The sequence below is a fragment of the Platalea leucorodia genome (genome assembly GCF_965183815.1).
Source record: "Platalea leucorodia genome assembly, contig: HAP1_HAP1_SCAFFOLD_515, whole genome shotgun sequence".
In the NCBI taxonomy this organism is placed as follows: Eukaryota; Metazoa; Chordata; class Aves; order Pelecaniformes; family Threskiornithidae; genus Platalea; species Platalea leucorodia.
The window spans coordinates 1-24022 of record NW_028121084.1 but is presented as its reverse complement, the minus strand read 5'-3'; the positions used below and the strand labels follow the sequence as shown (position 1 = coordinate 24022).

The following is a 24022-nucleotide window of genomic DNA, read 5'->3' as shown; positions in this document are numbered from 1 at the left end:
CCTCGCAAGCCCCACCCACCTCCTCCTGGATGGCCGGGGGGAGGGCGGCCAGGAACTCGGGGCTGACTTCGGTCAGGCCGGGATTGGCCACCACCGGAGGGGCGGGGCTGGGGGTGGGCGGGGCCCGGGCGGGGGGGCGGATCCCCAGCTGGTTCTGCAGCACCTCCCGGCGGATGTCGTCCGGCAGCGCCGCCAGGAACGAGGGGTCCACCCCCTCCGGAAGGCTGATCCCTGGGGGGGGGGGGACGGGGGGGGACACACGTTGGGGACACCCCCAGACCCCCCTGGGGACATGGGGACCCCCCAGGCACAGGGAGGACACGTTGGGGACACCCCCAGACCCCCCTGGGGACATGGGGACCCCCCCAGGGACAGGGAGGACACGGTGGGGACACCCCCAGACCCCCCTGGGGACATGGGGACCCCCCCAGGCACAGGGAGGACACGTTGGGGACACCCCCAGACCCCCCTGGGGACATGGGGACCCCCCCAGGGACAGGGAGGACACGTTGGGGACACCCCCCAGACCCCCCTGGGGGGGGGACATGGGGACACAAGGACCCCCCCAGGGACAGGGAGGACATGGTGGGGACACCCCCAGACCCCCCTGGGGGGGACATGGGGACACAAGGACCCCCCAGGGACAGGGAGGACACGGTGGGGACACCCCCAGACCCCCCTGGGGGGGACATGGGGACACAGGGACCCCCCAGGAACAGGGAGGACACCCCCAGACCCCCCCTGGGGACATCCCTAACCCCTCCCCCCGGGGACGAAGGGACCCCTCAGGTGACACAGTGGCCCCCCAGATGACACGGTGACACCCCTGGGGACATGGGGTGGCCCCCCAGGTGACACGGTGGCCCCCCAGGGGACACGGTGACACACCCCCCTCCCGGCGGTACCCGATCCCCTCCGGAGCGCGACGCCGGGATGCGAGAGGTGAGACGAGGCTGGGGCGCCGCGGGGGACGGGGTGGGGGGGTGACAGAGGTGACGAGGGAGGGGGCAGGGGTGACGAGGGAGGGGACAGAGGTGACGAGGGAGGGGACAGAGGTGGCACCGACCGGCCAGGGGGTCCTCCTCCTCGCTGCTGGTGGAGGGCAGGGGCTCTTCCAAAATCCCCCGCGAGTCGGCTCCCGAAATGGCGACGGCCGAATCCCGGGTGGACGAACTCTCCGAGGACGAGGCCGGGGGAGAGCTTGGGGAGGGATGACGTCAGAGGAGGGGGGGGGTGACGTCAGCAAGGGGGGGGGGGGGCACCCCCAAACCCGTCCCCCCTCCGTTTTATAGGAAGGGGGAGGGGGAAATGGCGGGGGTGGGGGGGAGGGGAGCGGCGTTAAGGGCTCTTACCTATCGTCGGGGGGCTGAGCGGCGTCGGGGGGGGCGGGGGGAGGTCCTTGGGGGGTGCCGGGGGGATTTTGGGGGGCTGTTGGGGGAGGGGGAGCCCCCCCAGCTTCTTCCAAAGGACAAGAAGCCAAACTGGAGGTGTCCATGGGGGAGCCTTCCAGTTGGCTGCTCACCGCCGTCAGCGCGTCCGAGTCCTCCGCTCGCTCCGGGGACAGCGACGCTGGGGGGGGGGAGGGACATTCATTAAGCCCCCCCCAAAATTAGGGAGACCCCCCCAAATCGGGGAGACCCCCCCTTAAGGTGAGACCCCCCCCCCCAAATTGAGAAAAGTCCTAAAAATGAGCGATATCGCCCCAAAAAATGAGGACTTACTGATGGTGGGAGCGGGTGACAGCTCCATTTGGGTGGCTTCGGCGTCTTGGGGGGGTCGCCCGGGCCCCCCCTCTTCGTGTTCGGGGGGTTGAGGGGGGCGAGCGGGAATTTGGGGGGCTCCCGGGGGGGGATCTGGGGGGGTCGGCGTAGGTTCCAACATCACCAGCGTCCGATGGGGACCGGGAGGGGGGGGTCTCTCCCGGCGTCCCGCTGTGTTCTGGGAGGGGGGGGGGGGGGGGGGATACAGGGATCAGTGAGGGGGGGGCACCCCCAAAAATCTGGGAGCCCCCCCCCCCAAAAAAAACCCACCCACCCCCCTTACTTTGGGGGGATGCAGGCGTCCGGCTGCACCCCAAAATGAGGGGGGGTCCCCATGGGGGGAAAGTAGGCCCCCCCACCCAATCCGACTGCCTCACCCCCCCCAAACCACGTCGTACCCCCCCCCAAAAAACAGAACCCCCCAAAAACCCCTCAACCCCCCCAAACCCCCCTACCCCCCCCAAATCCCCTCTAAATCCCCTAAACCCCCCCAACTTGTCCTAAATCCCCCTAACCCCCCCCAAAATCCCCCTAAACCCCCCCAAATCCCCCTCACCCCCCCAAAATCGCCCTCACCCCCCCAAAATTGCCCTAAATCCCCTCAAAATCCCCCTACACCCCCCAAAACACCCCTAAGCCCCCCCAAATCCCCCCCAAATCCCCCAACCCCCCCAAAATCCCCCCCAATTCCCCCTAACCCCCCCCAAATCCCCCTAAACACCCCCAAATCCCCCCCAACCCCCCCAAAAATCCCCCTAAACCCCCCCAAATCCCCCCAACCCCCCCAAAAATCCCCCTAAACCCCCCCAAATCCTCCCCCACATCCCCCCAACCCCCCCAAAATCCCCCTAAACCCCCCCCAAATCCTCCCCCACATCCCCCCAACCCCCCAAAATCCCCCTAAACCCCCCCCCCCCAAAATCCCCCCTCCTCCATTTTACCCCCGCCCTTTCAAAATCCCCCATTTATCAACCTCCCGTTGGACACTGGGTATACTGGGAGGGGGGAGGGGATCCTTAGAGCCCCCCAAACCCCCCCCCCCAAGATTCGGCCCCCCCTCCCCGCCCCGTAGGGGACCCAGGCGTCCGGCGGCGGCCGCGCGCCCCGCGAGGAAGACAGTAGACTGTATAGTTATCTCCGAGACGGGGGTGTGACCCTCCAACTATACAATCTACTACCTCAACCCGCGGGGTGCCAGGTCAAGGGGGAAGGGGGAGGGAAAAGGGGGGGAAAAAATGGATTTGGGGGGGCTGGGAAGGGTCATCCGGGTACGTCGGGGTTTGGGGGGACACCCCGAAATGATGGAAGGGGGATTACCTGGGGGGGGACGTCGGCGGAGGCGGTGGCGGCCTTGGACGCCGCGTCCTGCGGGAGAGGGGAAGTGACTGAGGCCGGGGAGGGGGGCGGTGAAGAAGGGACACCCCCCCCCAACACCCCCCAAAAGTTTTTTGGGGGGGTAAGGGGGGGGGGAGGTTGGGGTGCCCCTCACCTGGGCGTCAGGCCCGTCCTTGTCCTCGGGGCCGCGCTCGCTGCCTTTGGCTTCTTCCTCGGCCGCCTGCCGCCGGCGTTTCTCTCGCCGCTCGTCCAGCTCCTCGTCGCGCAGGGCTTCCAGCCGCGCCAGGATGGGCACCTTCACCACTGCGGGGGGGGGGGGGGGGCGTGAAAAGGGGGGGTTTGGGGGGGCTGGGAGACCCCCCCGGGGGGTGTGGGGACACTGGGGGGTGTGGGGACATCGTGGGGACATCGTGGGGGGGTGGAGAGGACGGGGCGCTGGCACTGGAGGGGTCCCTGATGGGGGGGGGGGGTGGTGGGAGGAGGCGGTGGCAGTGGTTTGGGGGGGTATTGGGGGACATTGGGGGGGTTCTGGGAGCACTGGGAGGTGTTGGGGACATCCAGGGGGTGTGGGGACATCGTGGGGACATCGTGGGGACATCGTGGGGGGGTGGAGAGGACGGGGCGCTGGCACTGGAGGGGTCCCTGATGGGGGGGGGGGGTGGTGGGAGGAGGCGGTGGCAGTGGTTTGGGGGGGTATTGGGGGACATTGGGGGGGTTCTGGGAGCACTGGGGGGGGTCTGGGAGCACTGGGAGGTGTTGGGGACATCCAGGGGGTGTGGGGACATCGTGGGGACATCGTGGGGGGGGTGGAGAGGACGGGGCGCTGGCACTGGAGGGGTCCCTGATGGGGGGGGGGGGGGGGGGGGGGGTGGTGGGAGGAGGCGGTGGCGGTGGTTTGGGGGGGCATGGGGGATACTGGGGGGGCATGGGGGATACTGGGGGGGCACTGGGAGGACACTGGGGGCACTGGGGGCACTGGGGGGCTCACCCGAGACGCAGTCGTGCATGCTCTCGGCGTCCAGCACCTTGCACTCCTCGGTCCAGCGCGTCAGGGCGGTGGGGATGCTGGAGAGGGTCCCTGCGGCCGGGGAGGGGCAGCCTCAGCCCCGGGGGGCGGGGGAGGGCTTCCTCCGCCAGGCCCCGCCCCCTCGGGCCAGGCCACGCCCCCCAGACAGGCCCCACCCCCTCGGGCCAGGCCACGCCCCTTCATACGAGGCCAGGCCCCTTAATTGGTCTCGGCCCACCCTTCCCCACTGCCCCCCATTCATGGCCCTGCCCCCTCTCAGGCCACGCCCCCTTCCTCTAAGCCCCGCCTTTCCCTGCCATCCCCACCCCCAGCAGGCTCCACCCCCTCGACCCAGGCTCCTCCCCCTCCCTCCAAGCCCCACCCCCTCCAGCCCTGCAGCCATCTGATTTGGGGAGGGGGTCTCTGCTTTCTCCCAGGCCCCACCCCCTCCAAGCTCCGCCCCCCAGCTCCACCCCCTCCCTCCAGGCTCCTCCCCTTTCCTCCAGGCTCCACCCCTTTCCTCCAGGCTCCACCCCTTTCCTCCAGGCTCCACCCCTTTCCTCCAGGCCCCCTCCCCTCCACCCCTGCAGCCATCTGATTTGGGGAGGGGGTCTCTGCTTTCTCCCAGGCCCCGCCCCCTCCAGGCTCCGCCCCCCCAGCTCCACCCCCTCCCTCCAGGCTCCACCCCCTTCCTCCAGGCTCCACCCCCTCCCTCCAGGCTCCACCCCCTCCCTCCAGGCCCCCTCCCCTCCACCCCTACAGCCATCTGATTTGGGGGGGGGGTGTCCCCACTTTCTCGCAGGCCCCGCCCCCTCCAGGCTCCGCCCCCTCAGCTCCACCCCCTCCCTCCAGGCTCCACCCCCTCCCTCCAGGCTCCACCCCCTCCCTCCAGGCCCCCTCCCCTCCACCCCTGCAGCCATCTGATTTGGGGAGGGGGTCTCTGCTTTCTCCCAGGCCCCGCCCCCTCCAGGCTCCTCCCTCCCCCTCCAGGCTCCACCCCCTCCCTCCAGGCTCCTCCCCTTTCCTCCAGGCTCCACCCCCTCCCTCCAGGCCCCCTCCCCTCCACCCCTGCAGCCATCTGATTTGGGGGGGGGGTCCCCGCTTTCTCGCAGGCCCCGCCCCCCCGCAGGCCCCGCCCCCCCCGCAGGCCCCGCCCCCTACTCGCCTGCCTGGCTGCCGGCGCTGCCCTGCTCGTGGAAGAAGTCGTCGAGGAGCTCGTCGTCGGAGCGGGCGATGATGTGCACGTCCTCGTTGCCCACCAGCAGCCGGGCCCGGCCCCGGCTCTGCAGGGGCAGGCTGCTGCTCAGCTGCAAGATGTCGGCCGCCGCCGAGGGGCCCAGCAGCCTGCGGGGACGGGGAGGGGATGGCGTCAGCGGCGGGGACGGGGAGGGGGGACAAGGGGACACTGGGGGGGGGGGGGGGGGGGGGGGACACGGACACCAGGGAGGAGGGGGGGGCACTGGGGGGGACCCCAGGGAAGAGGGGGGACACTGGGACCAGGGACAAAGGAGACACTGGGGGGGGACATTAAGGAGGAGGGGGAACATGGGGACCAGGGAGGAGGGGGACATGGGGACCAGGGATGAAGGGGACACTGGGGGGGACCCCAGGGAGGAGGGGGGACATTGGGACCAGGGACAAAGGGGACACTTGGGGGGACATCAAGGAGGAGGGGGACATGGGGACCAGGGACAAAGGGGACACTGGGGGGGGGGACACATCAAAGATGAGGGGGGACATGGGGACCAGGGAGGAGGGGGACATTGGGACCAGGGACAAAGGGGACACTGGGGGGGGGGGGGGACATCAAGGAGGAGGGGGACATGGGGACCAGGGAGGAGGGGGACACTGGGGGGGACCCCAGGGAGGAGGGGGGACATTGGGACCAGGGACAAAGGGGACACTGGGGGGGGGACACGGGGACCAGGGAGGAGAGGGGACACCGAGGGGGGGGGGACATGGGAGGGGGGACACGAGGGTCTGGGGGGGGGACATGGGGGTCTGGGGGGGGCTCAAGGGACAAATTAGGGGACGAGGGGGCACAGCAGAGGACGATGGAGCACGTTGAGGGACGAACTGGGGGATGATGGGGATCCAGGAGATCCCGGGGGGGTTGGGGGCTCCCAGGGGGTTTTGGGGGGGCCCAGGGGGGTTTGGGGGGGCCCGGGGGGGCCTCAAGGGCTGAATTAGGGGACGAGGGGGCACAGCAGAGGACGATGGAGCACGTTGAGGGACGAACTGGGGGATGATGGGGATCCAGGAGATCCCGGGGGGGTTGGGGGCTCCCAGGGGGGCTTGGGGGGGCCCAGGGGGTTTGGGGGCTCCCGTGGGTGTTTGGGGGCGCCCGGGGGGGCCTCGAGGGCTGAATTAGGGGACGACGGGGCACAGCAGAGGACGATGGAGCACGTTGAGGGACGAACTGGGGGACGATGGGGATCCAGGAGACCCCGGGGGGGTTTGGGGGCTCCCAGGGAGTTTGGGGGTGCCCAGGGGGGTTTGGGGGGATTTGGGGGGGCCCGGGGGGGTTTCGTTACTCACCGCTGGAGGATGAGGGGCGGGTTGGGTTGCCGAGCGCCGGGATAGTGGACGTGGATGGTGTGGCCGGCGTTGGCGGTGAGCTGGCGGAGGGTGCGCTGGCTGCGCCCCAAGCCTTGCGCCAGGCGGGTGGTGGCGGCTCCGGTCCCCAGGCCCAGGGATCCGTGGTCGGCGTGGCGGACCAGGAGCGGGTGGCTGGCCGGGATGTTCCCGGGAGACGGGGGGATGTCGGCTGGAAAAGGAGGGCGAGGAGGAAAATGGGGTGTCAAGGGGGGGGGCGGGGAAGCTTTCTTGATACCCTTGTCATGGTGCGAGGCACGGGGAGGTGAAAAATGGGGGGGGTCGGGGGGCGAACCCCCCTCCTGATCCTCCCAAATCCATGACCTGAGGGGAGATTTGGGGTGTTAACCCGCCCGAGGTCATGGGGAGATGAAGATTTGGGGTGTCAGGGGGGTGAACCCCTTCTTAACCCCCCCAAATCCATGACCTGAGGGGAGATTTGGGGTGTTAACCCGCCCGAGGTCATGGGAAGATGAAGATTTGGGGTGTCAGGGGGGTGAACCCCTTCTTAACCCCCCCAAATCCATGACCTGAGGGGAGATTTGGGGTGTTAACCCACCCGAGGTCATGGGGAGATGAAGATTTGGGGTGTCAGGGGGGTGAACCCCTTCTTAACCCCCCCAAATCCATGACCCGAGGGGAGATTTGGGGTGTCGGGGGGGTGAACCCCTTCATAACCCCCCCAAATCCATGACCCGAGGGGAGATTTGGGGTGTCGGGGGGGTGAAACCCTTCATAACCCCCCCAAATCCATGACCCGAGGGGGAGATTTGGGGTGTCGGGGGGGTGAACCCCTTCTTAACCCCCCCAAATCCATGACCCGAGGGGAGATTTGGGGTGTCGGGGGGGGGTGAACCCCTTCATAACCCCCCCAAATCCATGACCTGAGGGGAGATTTGGGGTGTCGGGGGGGTGAACCCCTTCTTAACCCCCCCAAATCCATGACCCGAGGGGAGATTTGGGGTGTCGGGGGGGTGAACCCCTTCTTAACCCCCCCAAATCCATGACCTGAGGGGAGATTTGGGGTGTCAGGGGGGGTGAAACCCTTCATAACCCCCCCAAATCCATGACCCGAGGGGAGATTTGGGGTGTCGGGGGGGTGAACCCCTTCATAACCCCCCCAAATCCATGACCCGAGGGGAGATTTGGGGTGTCGGGGGGGTGAACCCCTTCTTAACCCCCCCAAATCCATGACCTGAGGGGAGGTTTGGGGTGCTGGGGGGGGGTGAACCCCTTCCTGACCCCCCCAAAATCCATGGGGAGACAGAATTGGGGTGCTGGGGGGGGTGAACCCCTTCCTGACCCCCCCCCCAAATCCATGGGGAGACAGAATTGGGGTGCTGGAGGGGTGAACCCCTTCCTGACCCCCCCCAAATCCATGGGGAGACAGAATTGGGGTGCTGGGGGGGTTGAACCCCTTCCTGACCCCCCCCCCAAATCCATGGGGAGACAGAATTGGGGTGCTGGGGGGGTTGAACCCCTTCCTGACCCCCCCCCCAAATCCATGGGGAGACAGAATTGGGGTGCTGGGGGGGGGGTGAACCCCTTCTTAACCCCCTCAAGCCCCCCGAGAGGTGAAAAAAAAATGGGGTGTCAAGGGGGTGAACCCCACCTTGCCCCCCCCCGAGCGCAGGGAGCCCCGTGACCCCCCCAAATCGCCGTGTCCCCCCCTTTTTCTGCCTGCCCCCCCCCCCCCCCCCCCCCAGTCCGTACTGGGGCTGGAGAACATGTTGTCGAACTCGATGATGAGGTCATCGTCGCGGTCGAAGCGCTCGAAGCGGACGAGGGGGGAGGCGTTCATGTCGGGGTAATCTTCATCCAGCTCCATCTCCGAGCCGTCGTCGTCGTCCTCCTCTTCCTCCCCTTCCTCCCCTTCCTCATCGTCCTGAGGGGGGAATAACCCCAGGGGGGTCAGCAGGCACCCTCGGAGCCGAAATGGGGGCACCCGGGCCCGAAATGGGGCACCCCGACCCCAAAATTGCAGCCCCTGACCCCAAAATGGGGCACCCTCTGACCCAAAACAGGGGCACCCTGACCCAAAACAGGGGCACCCTGACCTCAAATGGGCCACCCTGACCCCAAAATGGGGCACCCGGGCCCGAAATGGCACCCTCTGACCCCAAAATGGGGCACCCTGACCCCAAAATGGCACCCTCTGACCCAAAATGGGGCACCCCGACCCCAAAATGGGGCATCCCGACCCCAAAATGGCAGCCGCTGACCCCAAAATGGGGCACCCCGACCCCAAAATGGCGCCCTCTGACCCCAAAATGGGGCACCCAGACCCCAAAATGGCAGCCGCTGACCTGAAATGGGGCACCCTGACCCCAAAATGGGGCACCCTGACCCCAAAATGGCACTCTCTGACCCAAAACAGGGGCACCCTGACCCCAAAATGGGCCACCCTGACCCCAAATGGGGCACCCTGACCCCAAAATGGCAGCCGCTGACCTGAAATGGGGCACCCTGACCCCAAAATGGGGAACCCCAACCCCAAAATGGCACCCTCTGACCCCAAAACGGGGCACCCTGACCCCAAAATGGCACTCTCTGACCCAAAACAGGGGCACCCTGACCCAAAACAGGGGCACCCTGACCTCAAATGGGCCACCCTGACCCCAAATGGGGCACCCCGACCCCAAAATGGCACCCTCTGACCCCAAAATGGGGCACCCTGACCCCAAAATGGCACCCTCTGACCCAAAATGGGGCACCCCGACCCCAAAATGGCACCCTCTGACCCAAAATGGGGCACCCTGACCCCAAAATGGGGCACCCCGACCCCAAAATGGCACCCTCTGACCCCAAAATGGGGCACCCAGACCCCAAAATGGCAGCCGCTGACCTGAAATGGGGCACCCTGACCCCAAAATGGGGCACCCAGACCCCAAAATGGCACTCTCTGACCCAAAACAGGGGCACCCTGACCCCAAAATGGGCCACCCTGACCCCAAATGGGGCACCCTGACCCCAAAATGGCACCCTCTGACCCAAAATGGGGCACCCTGACCCCAAAATGGGGCACCCCGACCCCAAAATGGCACCCTCTGACCCAAAACGGGGCACCCCGACCCCAAAACGGGGCACCCGGTTCTCCCACCTGATCGTCCTCATCTTCCTCCTCCTCCTCCTCCTCCTCGTCCTGGCTGTCGTCCTCGTCCTCGTTGCTGCCGCTGCTGTCTTCCTCCTGCGTGTGCTCTTCCTCGTCTTCGGGATCCAGGATGTTCATGGAATCTTCGGGAGGGGATAAAGGGGGGTAGGTGGGATCTCGGCACCCGTCCCCGTCCCCCCAAATCTCCCCCTGAGCCCCCCCAAAATTTGGGGGCCCCCCCCCAAGGCGCTCGCTCACCTTCCCGGTTCGCCTGCAGCGTGGAGGCTTGGCTGAGGTTCGAGGGAGCTTCGTCCATCAGCACGTCCTCCTGCGACTCGTCCTCGCCCGGGCGGCTCACTTTGGGGGGGGGGAATGCCGTTAAGGGGTGCAGGGGGGGCACCCTGATATGTGGGGGGGGTCCCTGATAGCAAGGGGGACCCCGTTTTTGGCCGGAGGGGGGGGGGGGGGTCTCACCGATGATGGTGCTGTTGCCGGTGGCCCCGTCCCTCTCCAGCAGCTCGTCGATGAGATCCTCCAGCTCGTTTTCCACCTTGGGGGGGGGATGGGGTGGATTTAGGGGGGTACGTGGGATTTGGGGGGGGGGGTTACGTGGGATTTGGGGGGGTCCCCCCCTCCCTCACCTGCATCTCCTGGGTGCTGAGCCCCTCGGGCTGCCCGGCCAGCACCACCGTGTCGCCCTCGGCTTCCCCGTCCATGTCGCCGTCGGCCGCCTCCGCCTGCGCCGCCTCCGCGTCCTCCTCGGGGGGTTCGGGGTCCCCGGGGTCCCCTTTTTTTTTGGGGGGGGGGGGGGGGGGTTAGAGGGGGTGTCAGGGTGACAGGCGGGTCCCCCCCGGGGGTGGCCACAAGGAGGGGACAGGGGGACGTGGGGACACAGGGGGTGATGGGGCAAGGAAAATTGGGGGGCACGAGAGATGGGGGGGGGGGCAAGGAAGATGTGGGGGGCACAGGGAAAATGGGGGGGCCACGAGAGATGGGGGGGGCACAGGGAAAATGGGGGGCCACAAAAGATGGGGGGGCACAGGGAAAATGGGGGGGGCACAGGGAAAATGGGGGGACAGGAGAGACATTTGGGGGGGGACACAAGAGATTTGGGGGGGACACGAGAGATTGGGGGGGACACGAGAGATTGGGGGGGGACACGAGAGATTGGGGGCACAAGGGGGACAGAGGGGATATGTAGGGGCCCAGGGGAGATTTGGGGGGGCCCGGGGGAGATTTGGGGGGCCTGGGGGTGCAGGTACCTCCATCGGGGGGGGCGGCTCCGGCTTCCCGTGCCCCCCCGGCCCCCTCTCCCTTGCTCTTGCTGGAGGAGCCCTTGGTGCCGAAGAGGCCGCTGGGCTGGTTGACGATGCGGGAGAGCGTCTCCAGCGGCTTCAGCGCCGCGTTCACCGTGTTCGCCATGTTGGGGCTGCGGTGGGGGGGTGGCGGGTGGGGACCCGGGCGTCCAGGAGACCCTCACGGCCCCCCAGGACCCGCCACGGCCCCCCGAGACCCCCCATGACCCAATAAAACCCTCATGATACCTCAAGAGCCCCCACGACCCATCAAGACCCCCCAAGACCCCTCAAGACCTCCCCAAGACCCCCCAGCACCTCTCAAGACCCTCAAGATCCACCACGACCCCCCAAGATCCACCATGACCCCCCATGATCCCCCAAGACCCCCCACGACCCCTCAAGATCCACCACGACCCCCATGACACCTCAAAAGCCCTCCAAACCCCTCAAGACCCCCCACGACCCCTCAGGACCCACCCCAACCCCTCAAGACCCACCATGACCCAACACAACCTCCTATGACCCCTCAAGATCCCCCACGACCCCCATGACACCTCAAGGCCCACCACAACCCCTCAAGACCCTTAAGACCCCCCACAACCCCTCAAGACCCCCCACAACCCCTCAAAACCCCTCACAACCCCTCAAGACCCCCCCCAACCCCCATGACACCTCAAGACCCGCCACGACCCACCACGACCCAACACAACCTCCTATGACCCCTCAAGACCCCCCACGACCCCTGTGACACCTCAAGACCCCCCAAACCCATCAAGACCCCCCACAACCCCCCATGACCCCTCAAGACCCCCCACAACCCCTCAAGACCCATCACGACCCCCATGACACCTCAAGACCCTCAAGATCCACCATGACCCCCTGCAATCCCCATGACCCCTGAAGACCCCCAAGACCCCCCATGATGCCTCAAGACCCCCCACGACCCTCAAAGATCCACCACGACCCCTCAAGATCCATCATGACCCCCATGACCCCTCAAGACCCACCATGAGCCCCTGCAATCCCCATGACCCCTCAAGACCCACGAAGACCCCCCATGATGCCTCAAGACCCCCCACGACCCTCAAAGATCCACCACGACCCCTCAAGATCCATCATGACCCCCATGACACCTCAAGACCCACCACGAGCCCCTACAATCCCCATGACCCCTCAAGACCCACCATGACCCCCAAGACCCCCCATGATGCCTCAAAACCCCCACGACCCTCAAAGATCCACCACAACCCCTCAAGATCCATCATGACCCCCATGACACCTCAAGACCCACCATGAGCCCCTGCAATCCCCATGACCCCTCAAGACCCACGAAGACCCCCAAGACCCCCCACGACCCTCAAAGATCCACCACGACCCCTCAAGATCCATCATGACCCCCATGACACCTCAAGACCCACCATGACCCCCAAGACCCACCATGATGCCTCAAGACCCCCCACGACCCTCAAAGATCCACCACGACCCCTCGAGACCCCCGATAAAGAGCGGACCTGGGTGTCCGGGTGGGGTCGTACCTGGAGAGGTCAAGGCTGTGAGGGACCCTGGCCAGGTCATTGACCAAACCCTTCTTGAGGAACAGGCGGATGATGTTGTTCATGCCGTTGTGTTGGGTCTTGGCGGCGCTGCTGTAGAAGCTGGAGGTGGAGGGGCAGGACTCCATGATGGTGCTGATGATGCACATGACGGCTTGGAGCCTGCGGTGGGGGACGAGGGAGATGCGTCACACGCCGTTGCGATGTGTCACACCCCCACGGAGGTCCTATCACCCTCGTGGGAAGAGACGTCAACCCCACGGAGGAGATGTCAAGCCCTGTGGAGGACGGGACACCCCCACGAAGGATGCGCCAACCCCATGGAGGACCTGTCACCTCTGTGGAGGACCTGTCACCTCGTGGAGGACCTGTCACCCCTATGAGGGGCATACCAACCCTGTGGAGGATGTCTCAACCCCTATGGAGGATGTGTCACCCCCCCGAGGGACACCTTCTTCCCGTGGAGGACGTCTCAACCCCATGAGGGACACCTCAACCCCGTGGAGGACATCTCCTCCCCGTGGAGGACACCTCAACCCCACAAGGGATGTCTCAACCCCACGAGGGACACCTCACCCCCATGGAGGACACCTCACCCCCATGGAGGACATCTCAACCCTAAGAGGGACATCTCAACCCCATGGAGGGCACCTCACCCCCGTGGAGGACATCTCAACCCCACGAGGGACACCTCACCCCCATGGAGGACACCTCAACCCCAGGAGGGACACCTCGACCCCATGGAGGACATCTCCTCCCCGTGGAGGACACCTCAACCCCACAAGGGCCATTTCACCCCCATGGAGGACACCTCAACCCCACAAGGGCCACCTCACCCCCAGAAGGGCCACCTCGAGCCCATGGAGGACATCTCCTCCCCGTGGAGGACACCTCAACCCCATAAGGGCCACCTCACCCCCAGAAGGGACACCTCGACCCCATGAGGGACATCTCCTCCCCGTGGAGGACACCTCAACCCTACAAGGGCCACCTCACCCCCAGAAGGGACACCTCGACCCCATGGAGGACATCTCCTCCCCGTGGAGGACACCTCAACCCCACAAGGCCCATCTCACCCCCGTGGAGGACATCTCAACCCCACGAGAGACATCTCACCCCCAAGGAGAACATCTCAACCCCACGAGGGACATCTCCTCCCCGTGGAGGACACGCCAACCCCGTAACCGTGTAACCACAAGGGCACTGGTGGCCGGGGTGGCCCTGCGGTGACACCGCGGTGTCCCCGCGTCCCCCACCTGGCGTGCTTCTCGGTGCTCTCGGCCATGGCCAGCGCCCGTCCCAGGGCTGCCTTCACCTCGTTGACCAGGGCCACCTGGGCGTCGGTGCCGCTGCCGGCCGCTGCCAGACTGGCCAGGAAGAGGCGGGCCAGCGCCGGCGTGTCCTTGTCCTCGGCGTTCTGCGTGTGGGGCAGGAGGTGGTCCAGGACGAAGGCCAGCACGCTGCAGTCCTGCGGGGAAGGAAGGGGGGGGGGGGGGGTCAGACACCCCAAAATCACCCCCTCCCCGAGGTGTGGGGGGAGCCTGGGGACACCGGGAGTTGGGTGACAAAGGGGGACGCGGCAAGGTGACAAGGCGGCAAGGTGACAAGGGAAGGCGGGGTGACAGGACGCCTTGATGCACGTGGTGATGGGGGTCTGGGGGTACAGGGGAACCTTCTAGAGGGGACCCCAGCGCGTGGGGTGACGGGACACCTCGATGCACACGGTGACAGGGACCCTGCTGTGTAGGGTGACGGGACCCCAAAGTGTGGGGTGACGGGGACCCAGGTGTCTGGGGGTACAGGGGAACTTCCTGTATGGGGTGACAGAGGACCCCGCCGCGCAGGGTGACAGAACACCTCGACGCGTGGGGTGACAGAACACCCCGACGCAGGCGGTGACGGGGACCCAGGTGCCTGGCTACACAGGAAAACCCACCACGCCGGGTGACAAGGGACCCCGCCGCGCAGGGTGACAGAACACCTCGACGCGTGGGGTGACAGAACACCCCGACGCAGGCGGTGACAGGGACCCAGGTGCCTGGCGGCACAGGAAAACCCACCACGCCGGGTGACAAGGGACCCCGCCGCGCAGGGTGACAGAACACCTCGACGCGTGGGGTGACAGAACACCCCGACGCAGGCGGTGACGGGGACCCAGGTGCCTGGCGGCACAGGAAAACCCACCACGCCGGGTGACAAGGGACCCCGCCGCGCAGGGTGACAGAACACCTCGACGCGTGGGGTGACAGAACACCCCGACGCAGGCGGTGACGGGGACCCAGGTGCCTGGCGGCACAGGAAAACCCACCACGCCGGGTGACAAGGGACCCCGTCGCACAGGGTGACAGAACACCTCGACGCGCAGGGTGACAGAACACCCCGACGCAGGTGGTGACGGGGACTCAGGCGGTGACGGGGACCCAGGTGCCTGGCGGCACAGGAAAACCCACCACGCCGGGTGACAAGACACCCACCGCACAGCGCGACGCCACCGCCCCGCCCCGCAACAACGCGACAGCAACGCCCCGCCGCCAAGCCCCCCCCACCCCGCCGAGGGCGGGCGTACGGATGCGCGCCCGCTGCCGCGGGGCGACGCCTCGGGGCCAAGTCCCGTTCCCTACACCGCGTCCCGGCTGTATCGTCACCTCCTTGATGAGCTCCGACTGTCCCACGGTGTAGCTGTAGTTGGCGATGAGGGTGGCGATCCCCACGTAGGAGCGCACCAGCTCGGCCAACAGCCGCAGGATGGTGGAGGTGGGCATGAGGGGCTTGGAGCCCTTGGCTCGTTGCCGCTCCTCCCCGCGCTCCCCGTCCTTCTCCTTCCGCCCTTCCCGGCCCTCCTCGGGGCTGGCCGCTGCGGAGGGGGACACGTTGGGGACATCGGGGGGGGGGGACACGTTAACGGGCTCGGGGATGGGGAGGGGACATTGGGGGGCGTTGAGGGACGCGGAGGGGACGTTGGGGGGGCGTTGAGGGACGCGGAGGGGACGGTAAAGGTCTTGGGGAGATGGAAAGGGGGGTGAGGGGCTCAGGGATGTGGGGGGGACGTTGGGGGGCTTGGGGACATGGAGGGGACGTTGGGGGGCTCAAGGACGTGGAGGGGACGTTGGGCTTGGGGACATGGAGGGGATGTTGGGAGGCTTGGGGACATGGAGGGGACGCTGGGCTTGGGGACATGGAGGGGACTTTAGGGGGCTCAAGGACGTGGAGGGGACGTTGGGCTTGGGGACATGGAGGGGACGTTGGGGGGCTTGGGGACATGGAGGGGACGTTGGGGGGCTCAAGGACGTGGAGGGGACGCTGGGCTTGGGGACATGGAGGGGACTTTAGGGGGGCTCGGGGACGTTGGGGGGGACATTAGGGGACTTGGGGACATAGGGGACACGGAGGGGACATTAAGGGGGCTCAGGGACGTTGGGGGGGACATTAGGGGGACTTGGGGCCATTGGAGGGGACACAGATGGGACACGGAGAGGACATTAGAGGACTTGGGGACACGGAGGGGGACGTGGAGAGGACACGGAGGGGACATTAAGTGGCTCAGGGACGTGGAGAGGACATTAGAGGACGGGGACACGGAGGGGGACGTGGAGAGGACACGGAGGGGACATTAAGTGGCTCAGGGACGTGGAGGGGACATTAGGGGACTTGGGGACATGGAGAGGACACGGATGGGACACGGAGGGGACATTAAGTGGCTTGGGGACGTGGAAGGCACATTAGGGGGGCTTGGGGACATTGGAGGGGACACAGAGAGGACATTAAGTGGCTCAGGGACACGGAGGGGACATTAGAGGACTTGGGGACACGGAGGGGACACGGAGGGGACGCGGAGGGGACACTGGGGGGCTCGGGGACGTCGGGGGACGCCGATACCTTCTCCCTGGGGGGTTCCCGACGGCGGCGTCTCCGCAGCGGCTCCGTCGGCAGCGAAGACCTGGGCCTGCGGGAGCCAAAGAGGGGGGGGGGACATCAGACCTGGGGGGGGGGGGCCCCAACCCCTCCCCACCCCCCCCAGCCCCCCAAAATCCCCCCCCCCGGCCCCCCCAAATCCCCGCCCCCCACTGACGTTGATGGCGAAGCCGGCGGGGGGGTCGAAGTCGCCGGGCTGGCGCGTCAGGCTGCGGTACTGCTGGTACATGTCGTCCCCGATGTCGGAGAGGAGCTGGCTGACCTCGCTGGGGGCCGCGCTTTTGGGGTCCCCCTTGTCACCTTTTGGGGGGGACACGTGTGAGGGGAGCCCCCCCCCCCAAAAGAAAGGCCTTGGGGACACCCCCAAAACGCCCCGTGGGCGCTGCCGGGAATGGCAGCCGGTTCTAGACCCCACAGGGCACCCCACACCCTGGGGGCACCCCAATTCCCCCCATGTGCACCCCACTCCCTGGGGGCACCCCAAAACGCACCCCACTCCCCCTGGGGGCACCCCAATTCCCCCCCATGTGCACCCCAATTCCCCCCTCGTGCACCCCACTCCCCACGTGCACCCCAATTCCCCCCCATGTGCACTCCACTCCCTGGGGGCACCCCAATTCTCCCCGCATATGCACCCCACTCCCTGGGGGCACCCCAAAACACATCCCACTCCCCACAGACACCCCAATTCCCCCCCCCATGTGCACCCCACTCCCTGGGGGCGCCCCAATTCCCCCCCATGTGCACCCCACTCCCTGGGGGCACCCCAAAACGCACCCCACTCCCTGGGGGCACCCCAATTCCCCCCCATGTGCACCCCAATTCCCCCCTCGTGCACCCCACTCCCCATGGGCACCCCAATTCCCCCCCCATGCGCACCCCACTCCCCCTGGGGGCACCCCAATTCCCCCCCCATGCACCCCACTCCCCATGTGCACCCCAATTCCCCCCCATATGCACCCCACTCCCCGGGGGCACCCCAATTCCCCCCCCCATGCGCACCCCACTCCCCGGGGGCACCCCAATTCCCCCCCCATATGCACCCCACTCCCCATGGGCACCCCAAAACGCACCCCACTCCCTGGGGGCACCCCAATTCCCCCCCATGCACACCCCAATTTTCCCCCCCCCACCCCGTATTCCCCCCCCTCCCTTCCCAACGCCCCCCCCCATCTTCTTCCTCCTCCTCGCCGCCCCCCAAAACTCCCCCGGGGGAGGCTGTAATCCCCCATAGGGGGGCTGTAACCCCCGGAGGGGGGGTGTAATTTGGGGGGGGGCCCCCCAAAATCCTCCCTACCCTCGTCGGGCGCGTGGTAGGCGGCCAGGGCGTTGAGCATGTCGTAGATGACGTCCTTGATGGGGTCGGGGATGGGCGGCAGCGCCGCCGGCTTCACCGGCGTCGTCTTCACCAGCTGCACCGCGTTGGGCCCCTTGATCCGCAGGTTCTCAAATTCGTCGTCCGAGGCTGGCGGGGAGGGGGAAAAAAAGGGGGTGTCAGGGGAGGGGGGGGGGGTGGGGACCCCCAGGTTGTCACCCTGCGGGGGGGTGGAGTCATAGGGACCCGTGGAAGCCCCATTTGGGGGGGTAAAGGGACCCATGGGACCCCCATTTGGGGGCCAAAGGGACCCCTGGAACCCCTATTTTGGGGTCACAGGGACCCCTAGGACCTCTGTTTTGGGGTCACAGGGACCCCCGGGACCCCCAGGTTGTCACCCCGTATAGGGCTTATGGGTGCTGGAGTCATGGGGACCCATGGGAGCCCCGTTTGGGGGGGTAAAGGGACCCCCAGGATCCCCATTTGGGGGCCAAAGGGAGCAGTGGGAGCCCTGTTTTGGGGGTCAAGGGACCCCTGGGACCCCCATTTCTGACCCACAGGCACCCATAGGAGCCACAGGGACCTGTGGGACCCCCATTTTGGAGCCACAGGCACCCCTGGGACCCCCCACAGGCACCCATAGGAGCCACAGGCACCCCTGGGAGCCCCATTTTGGAACCACAGGCACCCATAGGAGCCACAGGCACCCATGGGACCCCCATTTTGGAGCCACAGGCACCCCTAGGAGCCACAGGCACCCCTGGGACCCCCATTTTAAAGCCACAGGCACCCATAGGAGCCACAGGCACCCCTGGGACCCCCATTTTGGAACCACAGGCACCCATGGGACCCCCATTTTGGAGCCACAGGCACCCCTGGGACCCCCCACAGGCACCCATAGGAGGCACAGGCACCCCTAGGACCCCTATTTTGGAGCCACAGGCACCCCTAGGAGCCACAGGGACCTGTGGGACCCCCATTTTGGAGCCACAGGCACCCATAGGAGCCACAGGCACCCCTGGGACCCCCATTTTGGAGCCACAGGCACCCCTAGGACCCACAGGCACCCATGGGACCCCCATTTTAAAGCCACAGGCACCCCTAGGAGCCACAGGCACCCCTGGGACCCCCATTTTAAAGCCACAGGCACCCCTAGGAGCCACAGGCACCCCTGGGACCCCATTTTAAAGCCACAGGCACCCCTAGGAGCCACAGGCACCCCTGGGACCCCCATTTTAAAGCCACAGGCACCCCTAGGAGCCACAGGCACCCCTGGGACCCCCATTTTGGAGCCACAGGCACCCCTGGGACCCCCATTTTGGAGCCACAGCCCCCTCCCCAGCACCCCATTTTGGATCCCAGGGACTCCCCCGGGACTGACCGGTGCCGGATCCGCGAGGAGCGGGCAGGGCGATCCGGATGCAGCCGGTGGCCACCTCGGTGAAGACGTGGGGGCTGCGGCAGGCGGCGGGTCCCAACACCCGAAGGATGTAGTTGACTTCTCGGGAACCCAGGCTCCCCGAAACCACCCCCGAGGTGGTGCTGCCCGCTCCGCTGGTGGCCGCCGATCGCACCACCTGCGGGGAGGGGGGGGGGGGGGGCGTCACCGCGTTGAGGGGACATCGGGGGGGACCCCCAGGCTGTCCCCCACCCCGGGGCGAGGGGGGGCAGGGCCTCCCCAACAGCCCTGCACCCCCTTTGGCCCCCTCCTGCCTGAGCCCAGAGCCCTCGGACCCCCAATTCCCCCTCCCTTTGTCCCCAGTGTCCCCGGACCCCCAATTCCCCCATCCCAGTGTCCCATGGTCCCCCAATTCCTCCATCCCAGTGTCTCCAGCCCCCCAATTCCCCCATCCCAGTGTCCCATAGTCCCCCAGTTCCCCCATCCCAGTGTCCTCAGTGTCCCCTGGACCCTCAATTCCCCCACCCCAGTGTCCCCAGCCCCCCAATTCCCCCATCCCCTTGTCCCCAGCCCTCCAATTCCCCCATCCCAGTGTCCCCTGGCCCCCCAATTCCTCCATCCCAGTGTGCCCTGGTCCCCTAATTCCCCCATTCCCTCGTCCCCAGTGTCCCCAGCCCCCCAATTCCCCCATCCCAGTGTCCCCCGGACCCCCAATTCCCCCATCCCAGTGTCCCCACTGTCCCCTGGACCCCCAATTCCCCCATCCCAGTGTCCCCACTGTCCCCTGGACCCTCAATTCCTCCATCCCAGTGTCCCCTGGACGCCCAATTCCCCCATCCCAGTGTCCCCACTGTCCCCTGGACCCCCAATTCCCCCATCCCAGTGTCCCCTGGCCCCCCAATTCCTCCATCCCAGTGTGCCCTGGTCCCCCAATTCCCCCATTCCCTCGTCCCCAGTGTCCCCAGCCCCCCAATTCCCCCATCCCAGTGTCCCCTGGACCCCCAATTCTCCCATCCCAGTGTCCCCAGCCCCCCAATTCCCCCATCCCAGTGTCCCCAGCCCCCCAATTCTCCCATCCCAGTGTCCCCAGCCCCCCAATTCCCCCATCCCAGTGTCTCCACTGTCCCCAGCCCCCCAATTCCCCCATCCCAGTGTCCCCAGTGTCCCCTGGACCCTCAATTCCTCCATCCCAGTGTCCCCTGGACCCCCAATTCCCCCATCCCAGTGTCCCCACTGTCCCCTGGACCCCCAATTCCCCCATCCCCTTGTCCCCAGTGTCCCCTGGACCCCCAATTCCCCCATCCCAGTGTCCCCTGGCCCCCCAATTCCTCCATCCCAGTGTCCCCTGGACCCCCAATTCCCCCATTCCCTCGTCCCCAGTGTCCCCAGCCCCCCAATTCCCCCATCCCAGTGTCCCCAGCCCCCCAATTCCCCCCCCTTCGCCCCCCAGTTCCCCGCCCCTTCGCCCCCCGGCACCTTCTCCATGGTGTGCCGCAGGGTGCAGGGATCCTCGATGATGTGCCGGAAAAGGAGGGTGACGAGAGGGGTGAAACCAGTGAAACCAGAGCTCTGGGTGAGCCCCAAAATGGTGCGGGTGCTGCGCAGCTCGGCGAAGAGCAGGGCGTGTTTGTGGTGGCGGGTGAGGCGAAGGCAGAGACGGAGGGTGGCGTGGAGGGTATCGGGGTCCACCGGTACCCCCAACATACTGACGCACGCTCGGAGAACCGCCGGCACCGCTTCTTCCGCCAAACCTCGTACCGGAGCTTCCGACCATCCCGAGGGATCCTCCGGGGACGGGGAGGCGGAGGACGGGGAGGGGGAGGATGAGGATGGGGCTGCCGAGGCCTCTTCTTCCGACGGCGGCGGCTCTGGGGCTGCGGGGGATGTGGTGAGCCCCCCCCAAAAGCCTGGCAACCCCCCTGCGGCCTCTCCGAGCCCCCCCAAAGCTTCCCCCCAGCCCCAAATCCCCCCAATATTCCCCTCCCTCACCCCGCCGTCCCCCCCAGTCCCGTATCCCCCAGCTTTAGGGGTGCAGGGACACGGGTCACCCCCGTAACAACCTGTCACCCCCCCCCCCCCACGGCCTCCTGGGACCCCCCCAAATCCCTCTACGCCCCCCCCCAATTCCATACCGGGGGGCTCCTCCTTGCCCCTTCCCTCCGGATCCCGTCCTTCCTCGCTCGCCCGCTCGCCTTCGGCGCCGTCCTTCCCCCCCTTGCCGGATCGGGGGGCGCGCAGCAGCGTCAGCATCACCGGCCGCCTGTTCCCCGTCTCCTCGTTCACCTGGACAACACCCGGTTGACGACGAGGGTACGCGTGCGCGTCCCCTCTCCCGTCGCGGTGACGGCGACGCCGGTACCTGCACCATGGTGGTGAACTGGACGGTGTAGCGGCGGCGGCCGGCGGTGAAGCGGACGCTCGTCTCGCCGGCGCGCCAGGCGGCGTCGATGGTGCTGTTGTTGCTGGCGCTGTAGCTGCACCAGCGACCCGACCGGTCGTCGAACCAGCGCCAGTTGTTCCCAGTTGCCTGGAGGTACTGGGAGAAGGGGGATGACAAAGGGGGGGGTCAGCAGTGGGTACCCCCGCTCGTGTCCCCCCTGCCGGCCCCTCAGGATGGCTCTGGGGGCCACCATGTGCTGTGTCAGGCCACAGTGCCGTGTCACCCTCCCCAGGACCCCGTGTCACCCTCCCCAGGACCCTGTGTCACCCTCCCCAGGACCCTGTGCGACCCCCCCCAGGACCCTGTGCGACCCCCCCAGGACCCCATGTGACCCCCCCCAGGACCCCTGTGTCCCCCCCCCAGGATCTCATGCCCCACCCCGGACCCCATATTCCTCCCCAGGACCCCACGTGTCACCCCACAATCCTATGTCCCCACACCAGGACCCCGTGTGTCCCCCCCAGGCTGCCCCATCCCCACCCCAGACCCCCTGTGCGTCCCCCAAGCCCCCCATGTCCCCCCCCGGACCCCATATCCCCTCCCAGACCCCCCCATCCCCACCCCAGATCCCCCCATGTGTCCCCCAAGCCCCCCATGTCCCCCCCCAGGACCCCATGTCCCCCCCCAGGACCCCAAATCCCCACCCCACGACCCCACGTGTCCCCCTAACCCCATCTGTGTCCCCCCAGGACCCCAAATCCCCACCCCAGCACTCCACGTGTCCCCCTAACCCCATCTGTGTCCCCCCAGGACCCCAAATCCCCATCCCACGACCCCATGTGTCCCCCTAACCCCATCTGTGTCCCCCCAGGACCCCAAATCCCCACCCCACGACCCCAACGTATCCCCCTCACCCCATCTGTGTCCCCCCCAGACCCCAAATCCCCACCCCACGACCCCACGTGTCCCCCTAACCCCATCTGTGTCCCCCCAGGACCCCAAATCCCCACCCCACGACCCCACGTGTCCCCCTAACCCCATCTGTGTCCCCCCAGGACCCCAAATCCCCACCCCAGGACCCCACGTGTCCCCCTAACCCCATCTGTGTCCCCCCCAGACCCCAAATCCCCACCCCAGGACCCCACGTGTCCCCCTAACCCCATCTGTGTCCCCCCAGGACCCCAAATCCCCACCCCAGGACCCCACGTGTCCCCCTAACCCCATCTGTGTCCCCCCAGGACCCCGTATCCCCATTCCAGACCCCCAGCGTCCCCCCCAAAAGCCCCCCCATGTCCCCTCACCTTGTTCATCTGAGCCCTACGCTTGGAGGACACGGCCGTCTTCTCGTAGAAGTCAATGAGCAGCAAAACGGGGGTGATCCACCTTTATTGGGGGGGGGAATGCGCACGTGAATACGTCGATAAGGGGGGCACGGAGGTGCTGGGGGGGTTTTGGGGGGCTGCCCCCCTTCCTTACTTGGGGGTCTGCACCTCCTTGTGCTCCTTGGCGGCTTGCAGGCAGGGCTGCACCACTTCCAGCAGCTTGATGAGGACGTCCAGCACGCAGCTCGACTCCACCACCCGGGCGCAGGGCAGCTTCAGCTCCTACGGGGGGGGACAGAGGTGTTCTGGGGGTCACAAGCACCCTAAAAACCCCCAAATCCCCTTAAATCTCTCCAAAACCCACCAAACCACCCTCAATCCCTCCAGAAAAACCAAACTCCCTCTCTAAAACCCAAAACCATCCCCCCAAAACCCCCAAACCCACCCCCCAAAAAACAAAAACCATCCCCAAAACCCCCAAGCCACCCCCAAAACCCAAAAACCATCCCGCAAAAACCCAAAACCATTCCCCAAAGACCCAAAAAACCATCCCCAAAACCCAAACACTACCCCCCAAAAACCCAAAACCATCCCCCCGAAAGCAAAAACCACCCCCAAAGACCCAAAACCATCCCCCAAAAACCCAAAACCCACCCCAAAAACCCAAAACCATGACCCAAAGACCCAAAACCACCCCCAAAAACCTAAAAAACACCCCCCAAAAACCATCCCAAAACCAAAAAACCACCCCCAAAACAAAAAAAACACCCCCAAAGACCCAAAACCCACCCCAAAAACCCAGAACCACCCCCAAACCTAAAAAACACCCCCCAAAAACCATCCCAAAACCAAAAAACCACCCCCAAAGACCCAAAACCCACCCCAAAAACCCAGAACCACCCTCAAAAACCTAAAAAACACCCCCCAAAAGCCATCCCAAAACCAAAAACCCACCCCAAAACCAAAAACCCGCCCCCAAAGACCCCAAACCATCCCCCAAAGACCCCAAACCCACCCCAAAACCCCAGAACCACCCCCAAAAACCTAAAAAACACC

General features: G+C 66.5%; 1 protein-coding gene across 1 annotated transcript in view; it reads right to left on the bottom strand.

Annotated features, from left to right (window-relative positions):
* LOC309604250 (E3 ubiquitin-protein ligase HUWE1-like) overlaps positions 1 to 23248 on the bottom strand; it is a gene marked incomplete at its 5' end in the record, with an annotated part of 28603 nt that extends 5355 nt beyond the window's left edge. The window contains 27 exons of the mRNA XM_082339182.1: positions 20 to 231; positions 1067 to 1200; positions 1353 to 1569; positions 1722 to 1938; positions 3078 to 3125; positions 3250 to 3398; positions 4084 to 4173; positions 5267 to 5445; positions 6640 to 6868; positions 8410 to 8581; positions 9797 to 9930; positions 10046 to 10144; positions 10262 to 10337; positions 10429 to 10574; positions 11050 to 11216; positions 12621 to 12800; positions 13895 to 14106; positions 15284 to 15492; positions 16515 to 16581; positions 16708 to 16850; positions 17848 to 18015; positions 19247 to 19442; positions 20741 to 21138; positions 21397 to 21547; positions 21624 to 21800; positions 22946 to 23027; positions 23121 to 23248. Coding sequence (XP_082195308.1) covers positions 20 to 231; positions 1067 to 1200; positions 1353 to 1569; positions 1722 to 1938; positions 3078 to 3125; positions 3250 to 3398; positions 4084 to 4173; positions 5267 to 5445; positions 6640 to 6868; positions 8410 to 8581; positions 9797 to 9930; positions 10046 to 10144; positions 10262 to 10337; positions 10429 to 10574; positions 11050 to 11216; positions 12621 to 12800; positions 13895 to 14106; positions 15284 to 15492; positions 16515 to 16581; positions 16708 to 16850; positions 17848 to 18015; positions 19247 to 19442; positions 20741 to 21138; positions 21397 to 21547; positions 21624 to 21800; positions 22946 to 23027; positions 23121 to 23248 — 4380 coding nt within the window. The remainder of the gene's footprint in view (positions 1 to 19; positions 232 to 1066; positions 1201 to 1352; positions 1570 to 1721; positions 1939 to 3077; positions 3126 to 3249; positions 3399 to 4083; positions 4174 to 5266; positions 5446 to 6639; positions 6869 to 8409; positions 8582 to 9796; positions 9931 to 10045; positions 10145 to 10261; positions 10338 to 10428; positions 10575 to 11049; positions 11217 to 12620; positions 12801 to 13894; positions 14107 to 15283; positions 15493 to 16514; positions 16582 to 16707; positions 16851 to 17847; positions 18016 to 19246; positions 19443 to 20740; positions 21139 to 21396; positions 21548 to 21623; positions 21801 to 22945; positions 23028 to 23120) is intronic.
* Positions 23249 to 24022: the final 774 nt, after the last annotated feature.